This window comes from Dipodomys ordii, unplaced genomic scaffold, assembly GCF_000151885.1.
Source record: "Dipodomys ordii isolate 6190 unplaced genomic scaffold, Dord_2.0 Scaffold19, whole genome shotgun sequence".
In the NCBI taxonomy this organism is placed as follows: Eukaryota; Metazoa; Chordata; class Mammalia; order Rodentia; family Heteromyidae; genus Dipodomys; species Dipodomys ordii.
This window is the reverse complement of record NW_012267235.1, coordinates 11,056,464-11,070,897: the sequence shown is the minus strand read 5'-3', so window position 1 is coordinate 11,070,897 and position 14,434 is coordinate 11,056,464. Positions and strand designations below refer to the sequence as shown.

The following is a 14,434-nucleotide window of genomic DNA, read 5'->3' as shown; positions in this document are numbered from 1 at the left end:
AAAAAAAAAAAGAGCTCAGGGACAGCACCCAGGCTCTGAGTTCAAGCCTCATGATTGACCAAAAATAAAGAAGAAGAAAGAAAGTAATGGAGGGAGGAAGGGGTGAACAAATGCAGTCATGGTATTCACTATATACTATGTGGGAAATGCACTATGCAACTGTGGGCAAAGATGAGAGGGAAATTGGGGGAGAGCAAAGGAAGGAGTGACACTGTCAAAAAGATTTATACCCATTCCATTGTAAAATGATAACCCCTCTGTACAACACCTTTATAATAATGAAATTATATCAAAAAAGAAGTAGATCAAGGGAAGGAAAGAAATCAGTCATTACCTGACTTATGTAACTGTAACCCTTCTGTAGATCACCTTTATAATAACAATAAAAAAAAAGAAAATGAATTGTACTCATTACCTAACTTATAAAATGGTAATCATTCTGTATAACATCTTTTTTTTTTTTTTCCCAGTCCTAGGACTTAAACTCAGGGCCTGGGCACTGTCCCTGAGTTTTTTTTTTTTTTATTGTGAAAATAAATTGTAGAGGGGTTACAATTACACGGGCACATAATGAGTACATTTCTTAGCATTGTTGCCTCCTCCTTTGTTTCCCCTTCCTATCCCCTCCCAACGGCCCCCCCCAAGTTGTAAAGTTCATTTTTCGACATAATGACTTGTACATCTCATTATTGCAATGGGTCCACCTGTATCCCTATTTAAACGATTTGTTTTTTTCCTTTCCCCTCCTCTCCCTGAGCTTCTTTTAATCAAGGCTACCACTCTACCACTTGAGCTACAGTGCCATTTCTGGATTTCTTTCTTTCTCTCTTCTTCCTTCCTTCCTTCTTCTTTCTTTTCCTTTTCTTTCCTTTTTTTTTTTTTTTTGTCGGTCATGGGGCTTGAACTCTGGGCCTGGGGGCTGTCCCTGAGGTCTTTAGCTCAAGGTGAGCGCTCTACTGCTTGAGCCACAGCACCACTTCTGGTTTTCTTGTGGTTTATTGGAAATGAAAGTCTCACAGACTTTCCTGCCTGGGCTGGCTTTGAACCGTGGTCCTCAGATCTCAGCCTCCTGAGTAGTTAGGATTACAGGCATGAGCCACCAGCACCCAGCTTTCTTTCTTTCTGTTCTTCTTTTTTTGCCATTCCTGGGCTTGAACTCAAGGCCTGGGCACTGTCCCTGAGCTTCTTTTGCTAAAGGCTAGCACTCTTTCACTTGAGCCACAGCACCACTTCTGGCTTTTTCTGTTCATGTGGTACTGAAGAATAGAACCCAGGGTTTCATGTATGCTAGGCAAGCACTCTACCACTAAGCCACATTCTTAACCCCTGTATAGCATCTTTTTTTTTTGTCAAGGTGTTGCACAGAGAGGTTACAGGTACATAAGTACATTTGTTATCAGACTTGCTACTCCTTCCTGATTTTTCTCCTACTTTCCCTCCCCCCCATAACATCTTAATAAAAATAAACATATTTTAAAACTTCTCTGGGCGCTGGTGGCTCATGCCTGTAATGCTAGCTACTCAAGAGGCTGAGATCTGAGGATCATGGTTCAAGGCAGTCCAGGCAGGAAAGTCTGAGTGTCTTATCTCCAATTAACCATCAGAAAACCGAAGTGGCACTGTGGCTCAAAGTGGTAGAGTGCCAGCCTTGAGTGGAAAGCATAGGGACAGCACCCAAGCCCTGAGTTTAAGCCCCAACATGCAAGCAAATTGTTTATGCTTTATGTTTAAGCTTTGTTTTCCCAGGCATCAGCCAACGATCTACACCATTAATTGAATTAATCTCTTCCTACTAATGTGAGCCATTCCTTTTATTGTTAAATTCCTAGAGATTCACAGACTGTCTCTGGCCTTTCTTTAGCATTGGGCAACAATGCATATTGAGTAGTGAATAGTTCAGTTGGAGCCAACTGGCAAAAGCACACACTGCCTTCCATCATTTGCTGCTAGGTACAATGTGGGTTACATCTTCCAAGTCTCCAACAGGTGCCAACCAGAGTTTTATATAATGTGCTGTAAACTATTATTACTATTTTTGCAGGTACTGGAGATTGAACTCAAGACTTGGCACTTAGCTTTTCCTCAAGATGGGGGCTCTATCACTTGAGCTACAGCTCTACTTTGGGTTTTTATTTTTTGGGTGCTGGTCCTAGGGCTTGAACTTAGGGCCTGGGTGCTGTTTCCAAGCTCTTTTGCTCAAGGCTAGTGATCTACCACTTGAGCCACGGTTCCAGTTCTAGCCTTTTGGTGGTTAATTATAGATAAGAGTCTCATGAACCTTCTTGCCCAAGCTGGCTTTGAAACTCCATCCTCAGATCTCAGCCTCCTGAGTAGCTAGATTACAGATGTGAGCTACTGGTGCCTGGCTAGTTTTTTGTTTTTGTTTTTTTTTTAATTAGCCAAAACACTGCAATGCTTTCCACTGAGGAGGAGCCTGTTACTGGCACCTCTAATCCTACTGTTGAAATATGATTCTGCATGTGTCCTGACTGGGCCTGGGAATTCACCTCCAACTCCTGACTGCCAGCAAGCAGAAGCAAAAGAGCAAGTGCGCCTGAAAACCTCTTGGCTCACCTCACCTTTCACCCAGGAGTAGAAGAGGAGGTGCCAAGTTGCTAAGCAACCTGGAGACAGAAGGTTGGCAGGAGGGGTGGTAATATCTAGACTCTGACAAAGGACCATGTGTTGGAAATAGAATGGTAAATTAAATGCTGGCCAAGGATGGAGCAAGATTCTGGACTCCTAAAACAAAGCAGTGATGTCATCTTCTCTAAAAATAATGCAGCTTTGTTGGGTACTCTCCAGCCCTGTCTCACCAGACGGCAACAAACAGAAGCCTCCAACTCTTTTTTTTAAAAAATATTTCCTATATTTTATGCTGTACTGGGGCTTGAGCTCTTGGCCTCACCCTCTTGCTTGGCTTTTTTAAAGTTCAAGGATGGTGCTCTACTACTTGAGCCACAGTTCTATTTGTTTGTTTTTAGTTAATTGGAAAAAGTCTCTCAGATTTGTGTGCCAGGGCTGTCTTTGAACCATGATCCTCAGATCTCAGCCTCCTGAATAGGTAGGAATACAGGAGTGAAAACTTTCTTAAAATTAGTATACATTTATAGTACAAGGGGTTTTCATTGTGATTTCTTAAATTCTTTGAGCAAGTTCACCTCTGCTATCCATTAATCCTCCTCAATTAAGTCCTCAACTGTATGTGTGTACTGGGGCTTAACCTCAGGCCCAAATATTTTCTTGCTTAGTTTTTCTGTTCAAGGTTAGAGCTCTACTGTTAGAGTCATACCTTTGCTTCTTAGTTGCAGATAAGAGTCCCGAGGTTTTTTGCTTAGGTTGGTTTTGAACTAAGGGCCTCAGATTTCATTCAGCCTCCTAAGTAGGATTACAGGTGTGAGTCATCAGTGCCCAGCAAAGGAAAAACATTTGCCAATACTGGGGATTGAAATCAGGACCCCTTATTCTTATTGGCTTTTTCCTCTCAAGCCTATTGTCTTGTAACTGGAGCCCCATATCCACTTCCTAAGTCTCCAACTCTTCTGCAAGACAGGATGTGCTAGTGGCAGACAGGCCACACAATAGAATGTCACTGTTTATGGGGAATCCTATGCAAGGCCTTGCTTGCTTATTACAAACCTGTGAGGTGCAATGAGAATGGTTTGTAGAGGCTGTAATACACAGGAATATGCATATGCAGAAAACGGACTGCAAGCCACCTTTCCTTCCCTGTACACACACGCAGAATCAATTACTCACTCAGTTCACTATAGGTCTCTCACAACCAGGTTCTGGGAACATAGTGGAATGTGAGCATTTTCCTGCTCTCCTTCGTTAGGTTGGTGATCGTCACCCTGACCTATGACTCAGACTGGACTTAGTTTGGGTCTTCTCTGGTTGGAGCAGTGACTTCAAGAGTCTTTTGTGTTTTCCTCCAGAGACTTGGTTGTTTTCCTGACAATTGGTCACTTCCTGGAATGCAGTGAGCTGTGCCAGGAATACAGCATGCATTTATATGATTGAGGCATAGATAAGCAATGACTTGGACCAAATTCTGACCTACTTTTAGTTTTCTGGTCATTCTGGCTTGAATTCTGGGCCTGGGTGCTGTTCCTCAGCTCGTCAGAAGACTAGTGCTCTACCACTTGAGCGACAGCACCACTTGTTTTCTGGTGGTTAACTGGAGGTAAGTCTCACACTTTCCTGCCAGGGTTGGCAGATCCCAGCCTCCTAGTAGCTAGGTTTACAGGCATGAGCCACTAGTGCCCGACTTTGTTGGGCTTTTTTGCTAAAGACTGGAACTACCACATGAGCCACAGCTCCACTTTAGGCTTTTTTTTGGGGGTCCAGTCGTGGAGCCTGAACTCTGGGCCTGAGCGCTGTCCCTCAGCTCTTCAGCTCAAGGCTAGCGCTCTATCACTTGAGCCACAGCGCCACTTCCCACTTTCGGCTTTTCTTTTTGCTTATGTGGTGCTGAGAAATTGAACCCAGGGCCTCAGGCATGCAAGGCAAGTGCTCTACCACTGAGCCAACTTCCCAGCCCTGGGCTTTTCCTTAATTGGAGATTCAAATCTTTCTTACCCAAGTTAGCTTGAACTACAACACTCAGGCCTCAGCCTCCTGAGCAGTTAGGATTACAGCCACAAGCTTCTAGAAGGAATCAACTCTGTCCATACCTTGATTTCAGATTTCCGGCCTATAACTGGGAAAATAAATTTGCTTAGTTTTGGCGGTGCTGGGGATTGAATCCAAAGCTTTGAGCATGCTAGCCAAGTGCTCTACCAATGTATTCTTAGCCCCAAGTGTTTATTGTTTAAAGCCACCAAATTTGCCTCTCAAGAAATAAGTGCAAAGTCAAGCCTCTGGTACCTATGAACTTGACTTTTACTTGGGAAAAGCACTTTTATAGGCATAATTAGGAGAAGGATCTTGAGATGACATCAACTTTTTTGGGGGGTAGGAGAGGCCTGAACTCAGGGCCTTAAGTTCTTGTTTGGCTTTTTTTGTTGTTGCTGGTCCTGGGTCTTGAACTCAGGACCTGGGAACTGTCCCTGAGCTTTTTTTCAAGAGTAGTACTCTACCACTTGAGCCACAGCACCACTTCTGGCTTTTTCTGTTTATGTAGTATTGAGGAATAGAATCTGGGGCTTCATGCATGCTAGGCAAACTCTACCACTAAGCCACATTCCCAGCCTTGCTGGCAGAAATTCTTAACACTTCAACCATACCCCCATTTTAGGCTTGTTGCTGATTGTAGTCTCATGGACTTTTCTGCCTAGGCTGTCTTCAAGTGTGATCCTTGTATCTCAGCCTCCTGATAGGATTACAGGAGTGAACTGGGCTGATGACATCATTCTTGAGTAGAGTTGATTCTAAATTCAAGGTTCTGAAGGACTCCATGCCCCAATGTCCTTGTGAGAGACAGGAAACTATATGCAGTGGCATGTGGGAGGCGGCCATACAAGAGGCAAGGATTGGACTTGCTGCTTAGAAGCCCAAGTACAGCAAGGTTGGTTGGTAGCTAGCAGAGAGAAGCATGGAATGGATCCTCCCTGAGGACCTCCAAGAAGGAATCTACTCTGCTGACCCTGAGTTCACATTTATCACCGCAGAAATATGAGAATTGCTTCTTCAAGCAGCCACATTGTGATCACTGATTACAGCAGCTTTCAGAGCAAATAAGTAGATTGCACTCTGTTCTTTCTTCCAAGAAGTACAACCATGCATAACTGGACATGACCATTTGCCATCATTCCACTCTCCTGGGCCTTACTAGAGACAACCTTAAGGTCTCGCCAGAACTCTGACAACTTGGCCTGTGAACTGTATGCCATTGTCAGATATTAACACACGGGGTGTACTAAGTATTGTAAAAATATCCAAGACACTGACCCATCACCACCAAGATGGGTCAAGAGCTCCCCAAGGCCAGCCTGCACAGAGTAATATTTAGGGAGATCCTATCCATAAATCAAGCTGGAAGCTGGGCACCAGTGGCTCATACCTTGTAATCTTAGCTACTGAGGAAACTGAGATCTGAGGATTATGGCTCGAAGCCAGCCCATTTTAAACAAAACCTGAGACTCTTACCTTCAATTAACCAGCAGAAAATTGGTAGTAACCACCAGAAAACTGGCTCAAAGTGGTAGTGCGTTAGCCCTGAGAAAAAGCTCAGGGACAACACCCAGATCCCGAGTTCAAGTGCCAAGATTGCAAAAAAAAAAATCCCAACACACAAACAGACACATACAAACTCCACAAAAAAAGAAACAAAATAATAAAAAAGCTTGGTATGACAGTTCATACCTGTACTCTCAAAGGTAGAATGGGAAACAGGTGAGAAAACTCATGTCCAAGGCTGGCCCTAGGCAAAAATGTGAGACCCTATCTGAAAGTATAAATCTGAAATCCTATAATTCAAGTAGCTGGGCGCCAGTGGCTCAAGCCTGTAATCCTAGCTACTCAGGAGGCTGAGATCTGAGGACCACGGTTCAAAGCCAGACCGGGCAGGAAAGTCTGTGACTCCTATCTCCAATAAACCACTAGAAAACCAGAAGTGTTGCTGTGGCTCAAGCAGTAGAGCACTCACTTTGAGCTGAGGAACAGCCCCCAACCCGAGTTCAAGCCCCACGACCGACAAAAAAAAGTGTTGGGGGCATGGCATAAGTAGTAGAGCATCTGCAGAGTTCAAATTCCAGTAACACCAAAAAGAGAATGTTATCTTTTATACAGAACAAGATGAGTATGTATGCAGGACTAGTGGCTCACACCTGTAATCCTAGTTTACTCAGGAAGCTGAGATCCTAGAATTGGGAATTCAAGGCCAGGCTGGGTAAACTAACCAGAGACCTATTTCCAGTTAGCCAGTGAATAGCTAGAACTGGAGCTATGGATCACGTGCTACAGTGTCAGTTGTGAATGGGGAAAGCAGATGTAGACTGCTAAGATCCTGACTTCAAGCCCTAGTACTGACACAAGAAAAAGGGTATGGAAACGGCATTGCTTTCTATGGCATGATACCCTGTAATAAATCTTCCTTGCCATATGCCTCCCCTAATACTATTGTTTAACTTCTTGCAAGGATGGAAGCAGATGCCTTAGCTTTCTGGTTAACAGCTTATAGCTATTGGCCCTTCAATTTTCTCATCTATGAAATGAGGGAGTATCAGCATGTACACCAGTTCAGCTATAAAAACCTAGTGATAATGCTGTGTCCACACATTCCCACACAACTGGACCAGGTTGCTCACTACCATGAAGGTTATCTAGCCTGGCTCTTGACACAGAACCCTCTGCCTCCACCTGCCTTTTTCCAACTAGTAATCATCTGCTGGCCAAGGGCAGCTGAAGGAATGAGCCAATCTGGACTCCAGCAAAGGGACATGAGATGTCAGAATTTTCTGTGGATGGTCAGGAATTCACTATAGCTCCAGGACACACCCATTCCCCTCCTAGAAGCCTTTCTGCTCCCCAGACACAGACTTACCTTTTGTCTCCAGCTCGGATAGCTCTGCAATTAGTGGTATCATGGTGGGTGGGGGGAGTACCTATGGCTGGCATAGCGTGACCTTAGCCAAGCCAACCTCTGCTTTAGAAATACTGATATATACGACATCTAGTTCTCCGAGAACTTGTACTTGTACTAACCCAGCACCAGTAAAGGAGCTCACAGGTAGCTCTGACTTTACTGTAAAGAGCTTGAAGTCGGTCAATGCTACAGGGAAATTAAAGCTGCTTCTCTTATTTACTCTAAGACTTTCTGACAATATAGTCTTACTGCGCAATGACTTTTTCAAATATGCCATACATTCACACATTAGTTTATTCTGAAGGTAGTATTCTTACTACACTGCTGGTAGCAATTAGTGCAGCTATTATGGTAATCAGTGTGGTTGTTCCTCAAAAAACAACAACAACAAAAAACTAGAATTAAAGCTGGGTACAGGGGCTTATACTTTCTAGCTACCCAGACTTGAGATGAGGATCAGTTTGAAGCCAGCCTAGGTAGATAAATAAGTGGAGGTGGCTCAAGTGGTAGAGAACAGCCTTGAACAAAAAAACTAATAGGCAACACCGAGACACTGAGTTCAAGCCCAATAGCCACACAAAACAAAAATAAAACCCTACAATTACCACTAGATTCTACTATACTATTCTTGAGCAGACTTGAAGGAATGCCAAGTCAGCACTCAACCAAGAATTCCACACTTTTGTGAATTGTTCATATTGAAACCTATTTAAGTAAATGTACAAGACTAAGTAAAAAGGAGAGTGGAGTTGATGGGGAGTAAAAGGTAATAGAGGAGGCAACATGACCAAAATATATACCATGTAAACTGATGGTCAAATGTAGATGACCATTTGACTTTCAACCGTTTGTTTCTAGAATCAAGGTACTGGAGGGCACTACACTAAAGGGCGGCCTGCCTCAAAATATATGCCAACTTCCTTTTCCAGATCCAATGACAGTTAAGCCACTGAAAAAGCACCAACATCCCAAAACACCATGTATACAACAAACGATATTCATTTAAGAAGTTTTTTTTTTAGATCAAAAGTTGTATATTAGATTATTTTACTCCTGCATCTTCTCAATTGTTTCTTCCTTGTATTTGCCCTTTTCCTTTCCTACTTGGCGGGATTTGGCTTTCCGTTCCAGGATCTTTTTGCGGTCTTTGTCCAGTTTCAGCCTGGTGATTACCACCTGCAGAAAAAAAACACCCCAACTGTAAGCAATAATGAACAAAGGCACAGCACCCAATCTTACCTTCCAAATCCAAGATAGATGCCTAAATGTGAACTGACCTAACTTTTTACAGGTTCTACCAATGACCTTTTAAGCCCCCAAACCATCTCAATTAAATATTTAACAATTTTCTACCAACAAGGTAGAGGAAGCAAAATATTTGTAGCAGTGATTCAGTTAACCTATTCTGTGCTTCATTATGTTTTCCTGCCACCCATCTATCCCACTTTTCTCATTCTCAATAACACAAACGTGCGATATACAAACATCGGTTTCTAAAGTAACCTTAGAATTATATAGCTGAGCCAAGGTATCAGTAATCCTAGTTACTCAGGAGGCTGAGAGCTGAGGATTGAGGTTCAAAGTCAGCCGGAAGAGGGTCTGTGACTCTTATTTCCAATTTTTTTTTCTAGTGGTTTATTGGACTATTCTAGTGGTTTATACGGAATTTCCTGCCTGGGCTGGCTTTGAACCTTGATCCTCAGATCTCAGCCTCCTGAATAGCCAGGATTACAGGCAGGAGCCACCGGCACCTGGCTTCACTTTACTTTTTGTTCTATCAACTTTTGAAAATACCTATTAAGTGCAGTGTTGAAAGGCAGTCTGATTCAGAAACACTTTACATGTCAGAATATTCAATACAAAAAGTATATTTAGCAAAGACAAGGATGTCAATACATGGAAACTCAGGGACCATTTCTAGGGATGCTCTGAACAATCCCATCTGCCCAAAATTTCCCTCAGGTATTCTAACACACACACCTTGCTGGGGTGAATGCCCACGTGGACAGTGGTGCCATTGGCCTTTTCCCGCTGTACCCGTTCAATGTAGATGACATACTTCTTCCTGTAAACCTGGACCACTTTGCCAATCTGCTGGCCTTTATAGTGTCCTCGTACAACCTAAATGCAAATGGAAAAACATGTGATTCAAAGGAATGTGATTAGCCAGGAATACAATCAGTTATACACAACACTATCACCAGAAATAGAAGACTTCACAATTTTTTTGGGGGGTGCCTCGGCTCAAGTCTAGCCTTAGATACCCCTGAACTCTGGGCCTCAGCTCTTCAGCTCAAGGCTTGCGCTCTACCACTTAGGGCCAAGTGCCACTTGTGGCTTTTTTCTTTTTGCTTATGTGGTGCTGAGGAATTGAACTCAGGGCCTCATGCATGCAAGGCAAACACTTTACCACTGAGCCACCTTCCCAGCCCAGATTTTAAGTTTTTAAAGATACTTATGCTAGGTGCGGCTCACAGGTCATACTAACTACTATGAGGATCATAGTTTAAAGCCAGACCCAGCAGGAAAAGTCCATGAGAATCTTATCTCTAATAAACTAGCCAGAAAATGCCAGAATTGGAGTTGTGGCTCAACTGATAGTGCACTAGCCTTGAGCAAAAGAAGCCCAGGCACAATTAAAAAAAAAGATTCAATTAAAAGAAAAATACGCCAATAATCTTATTCCTGGATTTAACAGTGCCATCTATTTAGTGGAGAACGATGTAACCTAAAAGAACCTACTCTAGTTTTCTAAAATTTCAAGGAATGTGTTACTCTACTGCAACACCAGCACTGCTTCCCAAGTATTGTTTACAGCCATAACGAATAACCCAGTACCAGATAAATGGCAGGCACTTAATATTTTAAGTGCTTCTAAATAGCAGGTCACAGGTCTTTGCATTCAACCAGTTTATTTACAAAAAAGATTGTTCCCAAGGTCTACTGCCATTTTAGATAGCATGGATTATTGGCTGTCCTCAATCCATACTGCTCTGTTGGGAACTGATTTCATTTTAATTGCCATTAACCTCACAATACAATACGGATTGCATGTAAATTCTTTTACAAACTTCCTGAATTCTGCAGCCATTAGCTCTAAATTACACCTAAGAAATACTCATGGAAAACTTCACCAACATTGATCTGGCCAATCAATTATTTACCAGTAAGCTCAAACCATCAGAACAATGTTCTTCTCTAGACTTCAAATGCCTCAAAATACTGACAGAAGAATCCTGAAATAATGTTCACTGCCTGTCATGTCTTTTTCAAACTATTCTGGTTCCACCTGATGCTACAGAAACTGCTTTAGAATGTCAGCTGGATGCAGGTGGCATACAAGAGGCTGCAATCTTGTGGTTTAAAGACAGCTCAGGCAGCAAAGTTCATGAACTTCGGTCTCCAATTAACAAGCAAAAAGCTGGAAGTGGAGCTGTAGTTCAAGTGAGAATGCTAGACTGGAGAAAAAGCTAAGGAACAGCGAGCATCTAAGCCTAATTTACTCCCCAGCAAAAAGACAAAAACAAACCAAGCCCCCCCCTGCCTCCCAACCTGCTTTGTACCATAGAATGAGAAATCAGGTAACCCAACTTTCCTGTTATGCTGCCTCAATCTATCTCACAAAGTTTTCCTTTTCCTAAAGTGCACATGGTGGCCTCAAAGACGACTTGGCAAGCAGAAATACATACCTGCACCTCATCATCCTTCCGGATGGGCATAGACCGCACATTGTACTTTTGTCTCAGCTCTTTGGAAAGAGGGGAAGACATAATCTTCCTGCGAATGTGGGAAGGTGCATTGAAATGCCTTTTCCGGTTCTTGCTTCGGTCAGAAGTGACAAAGGGATTGAACTTCATTTTGGCTTTAAAAAAAAAAAAGACTTTTAAATAACCAAAGTCTCATCAAGCTAAGGTGTCCTGTTCTAGAATTCCACCGGAAACCGCGAGAACTGAATGAGTGGCTTATCAAGAGATGCTTGAAATGAAAAAAAAAAAAATCCTCCGTGCTTAGAGGGGATTTTGTTATTTGTTTACGGAATGGCGACGTTTCCCGTTAATAACACATTTAACTTAAGAAGTTTGCTTTGAGTCCTTAAGAACTGTATGAGGAAAACTAGCTTTAGAAATACCTCTGGATTAACGCAGCGCACGCGTTTGCTAGGTCTGGCCTGCCCTCACCTCTCGCACTCTTGGGTGCGTGAACACATTCCATCCCTAAGTCGATCGATCAAGCCGGGGACTCCCCCCCCCCCGCCCCATTCTGGAGCCCTCGACTTGGAATTCCCAAAGATCTCGGATTCAAAACGCGAGTTAAAGTTAGCGAGTGGGGTCCGGTAAGTGCAGCCTTGCCGGGAGTATCCACAGCACAATGCTCAGACTGAACCCCATCATTATCCACAGGCCCCAACTCGTCCGTCCCTCCTTCCCACTCCAGTCCAGCCCCAGGGCGAGGAAGCAACATAGGACATCCTGGCCCCATTCCCTGGCAGCCATAAAGCCAACAGGACAGTCTCAAGACCTCTGGGTGGACAGCCACCCTGGCCCAGGGGCGGATGCCAGCGGATGACCCGCGCCTTCCTGCTCGATGCTCACCCGCTGCTGCTTCAGCGATGGCCGAAAACGGGGGGAAGAGAACTACAGGCCGCTTCCGGTTCTGTAAGTTTACGAGAGATCTCGCGAGATTACTGTCACGTAGAGCGCGAGAGGCAGGGAATTTAAGCCAGGAGGGAACTGGGAGTGGAAGTCGAGTCTACTGCCACCTTGCGGCCGGGAGGGGAACTGCGGTCTGCGGGGTGGGTGGTGGTGGGGAAACCTGTAGCTCTCTAGCGTCGCCGTTTGGTGGGTCCCGGGGTTGTAGCTGACCGCCCTGTGCGCCCGGGAATATTCGGGGGTGCAGGGGGGATTGTTTAGGGTCCGCCTACTTGGGTGGTTGGCGAAGGAGCGAGTGGCTTCAGGGGATCCGATCCCAGATGCGGGGCGATTGGGAAAAAGCCACCAGACGATGCCGAGTGACCTAGAACTCAGGACCCCAGGGCTATGCACCGCGCACCTGCGCGCCCTGGGACCGCCCCAAAGCTTTTGATCTAGAGGTGCGGGGCTTCCAGAAGACGAGGCTGCTGATCGCTCCCCACTCAACACAAGTAGATCTGATCCCTGATTTCCAGGGAAGCCTCCCGGGTGGTCTGGACCACACTTTGTAGGGGTGGGCCTGGGAAAGCTCTCAAGGCGGGGAAGCCTGCCTTGCCAAGTCACTTGCCCACCTGTATTCAGTTCAATTAGGGTCTGATGGAGGCAGGGGGAGGAGGTGCACGCCCCTGCAAATGGATTCTGAGGAGGCATCGGTTTCCATGAATACAGGTGTCATACTGACCGAACACACAGTTCGTAATTAATATACGTGACTGGGGGTCTTGCTGAGTACTTCTACCCCGTCTTATGTTTCCACGAAATTTCCTTTTCTGCACCTCTTTCTAATAAATGCTTAGGGAGCATTTTTCACAGGCTAGCGTTGAACTAGACGCCAGAGGGACTCAATAAGTCCCAAGTGCATGCTTGCTTGCAGGAAGTCGTCCAAGGTAGACAAGAAAATCCACTGGACCACAGAAAAACTGGAAGTGGAGTTGAGGGTCAAGTGGTAAAATACTAGCTTTGGACAAACAAGCTCAGGGACAGCACCCCAAGTTCTGGGGCCCAACCAGGTTCAGTGAACGCTGAAAACCATAGGGAAGCCTGGATGGCTCCTACTTTCCTACTTTGCCTTCTTGTCTGGTCTTCACTGTCTGACTGCCTTGCCTCAAGAACTCGATTTCATTTCCTTACCCCAGCCCCCAACTCCTTTCTCAGGTCTCCCTCATCATCCCTCCTCATCTTTCTCTCTTTCTCCAAAGGTCCACAGTGTTTGGGCCTCCTCACCTCCCTCCCCAGCCAAACACTGAGTCACCATATTAAAACTTTCAGCCCTCAGTTGGGGAAGCATGACCACTTAAACACTGGAAAGATTGTTAGGCTACAAATTGTACCCAGAGATGCAAATTACCAATGGCCTAGTTACAAAGACTGTTTATCTTAACCAGTGTCTCTTCCAACCTGTGTGATTCTCGGGCAACCTAGTTTGGCTGCCCCTTCTCTGTCTCTTCTCTACCTTCCCCTTCCTTGGTTTAAAAGATCTTTCAAGCCGGGTGCTGGTGGCTCATGCCTGTCATCCTAGCTACTCAGGAGGCTGAGATCTGAGGTTGCAGTTCAAAGCAGACAGGGCAGAAACATTCCTGTGAGACTCTTTTTTTTTTTGTCCGGTAGTAGAGCCTGAACTCTGGGCCTGGGCGATGTCCCTCAGCTCTTCAGTTCAAGGCTAGCGCTCTACCACTTGAGCCACAGCAGCGCCACTTCCGGCTTTTTTCTTTTTGCTTATGTGGTGCTGAGGAATCGAACCCAGGGCCCCAGGCATGCAAGGCAACTGCTCTACCACTGAGCCACCTTCCAGCCCTCCTGTGAGACTCTTATCTCTAGTTGACCTCTCAAAAATTGGAAGTGGTGCTATGGCTCAAGTGGTGGAGAGTTAGCTTTGAGTACAAAGAGATTCAGGGACAGTGCCCAGAACCTGAGTTCAAGCCCCATAATGGACAACAAACAAACAAACAAACAAACAACAGCAACAACAACATAAAAGACAAGGCAAAGTGAAACTTTCTCTCCTCCTTCCTTGGCTAATCATGGTTACAAGGTTTTTGTGCATCTTCTCAATTTCCTTATGCAGAAATAATGCAATGTAAATGTAAATTTGCATTCCTTTCTCTTTCTACATAAATTGTAGTAACCAATGTCTAGTGTTTCACACCTGGTCTGTTCCCATTAGCCATTGTATCTTGGAAATGGTTCATGTCATTCATGTCTGTTCCTTTTTTTTTTT

The 14,434-nt window shown here is 44.6% G+C and overlaps 2 protein-coding genes across 2 annotated transcripts in view; one reads left to right on the top strand and one right to left on the bottom strand.

Annotated features, from left to right (window-relative positions):
* Nucleotides 1-2,619, top strand: part of Odf4 (outer dense fiber of sperm tails 4) — a 20,317-nt gene extending 17,698 nt beyond the window's left edge. The window contains exon 4 of the mRNA XM_013013116.1: nucleotides 2,591-2,619. Within this exon, the coding sequence (XP_012868570.1) occupies nucleotides 2,591-2,619 (29 nt within the window). The remainder of the gene's footprint in view (nucleotides 1-2,590) is intronic.
* A 5,708-nt stretch (nucleotides 2,620-8,327) lies between these two features.
* Nucleotides 8,328-12,203, bottom strand: Rpl26 (ribosomal protein L26). Its single transcript, XM_013013383.1, has 4 exons — nucleotides 12,121-12,203; nucleotides 11,218-11,390; nucleotides 9,509-9,649; nucleotides 8,328-8,704 (listed from the first exon to the last, which is right to left on the bottom strand). The coding sequence occupies exons 2-4, from the start codon at nucleotides 11,383-11,385 to the stop codon at nucleotides 8,576-8,578; spliced, it is 438 nt and encodes a 145-aa protein (XP_012868837.1). The 5' UTR covers nucleotides 11,386-11,390; nucleotides 12,121-12,203; the 3' UTR covers nucleotides 8,328-8,575.
* Nucleotides 12,204-14,434: the final 2,231 nt, after the last annotated feature.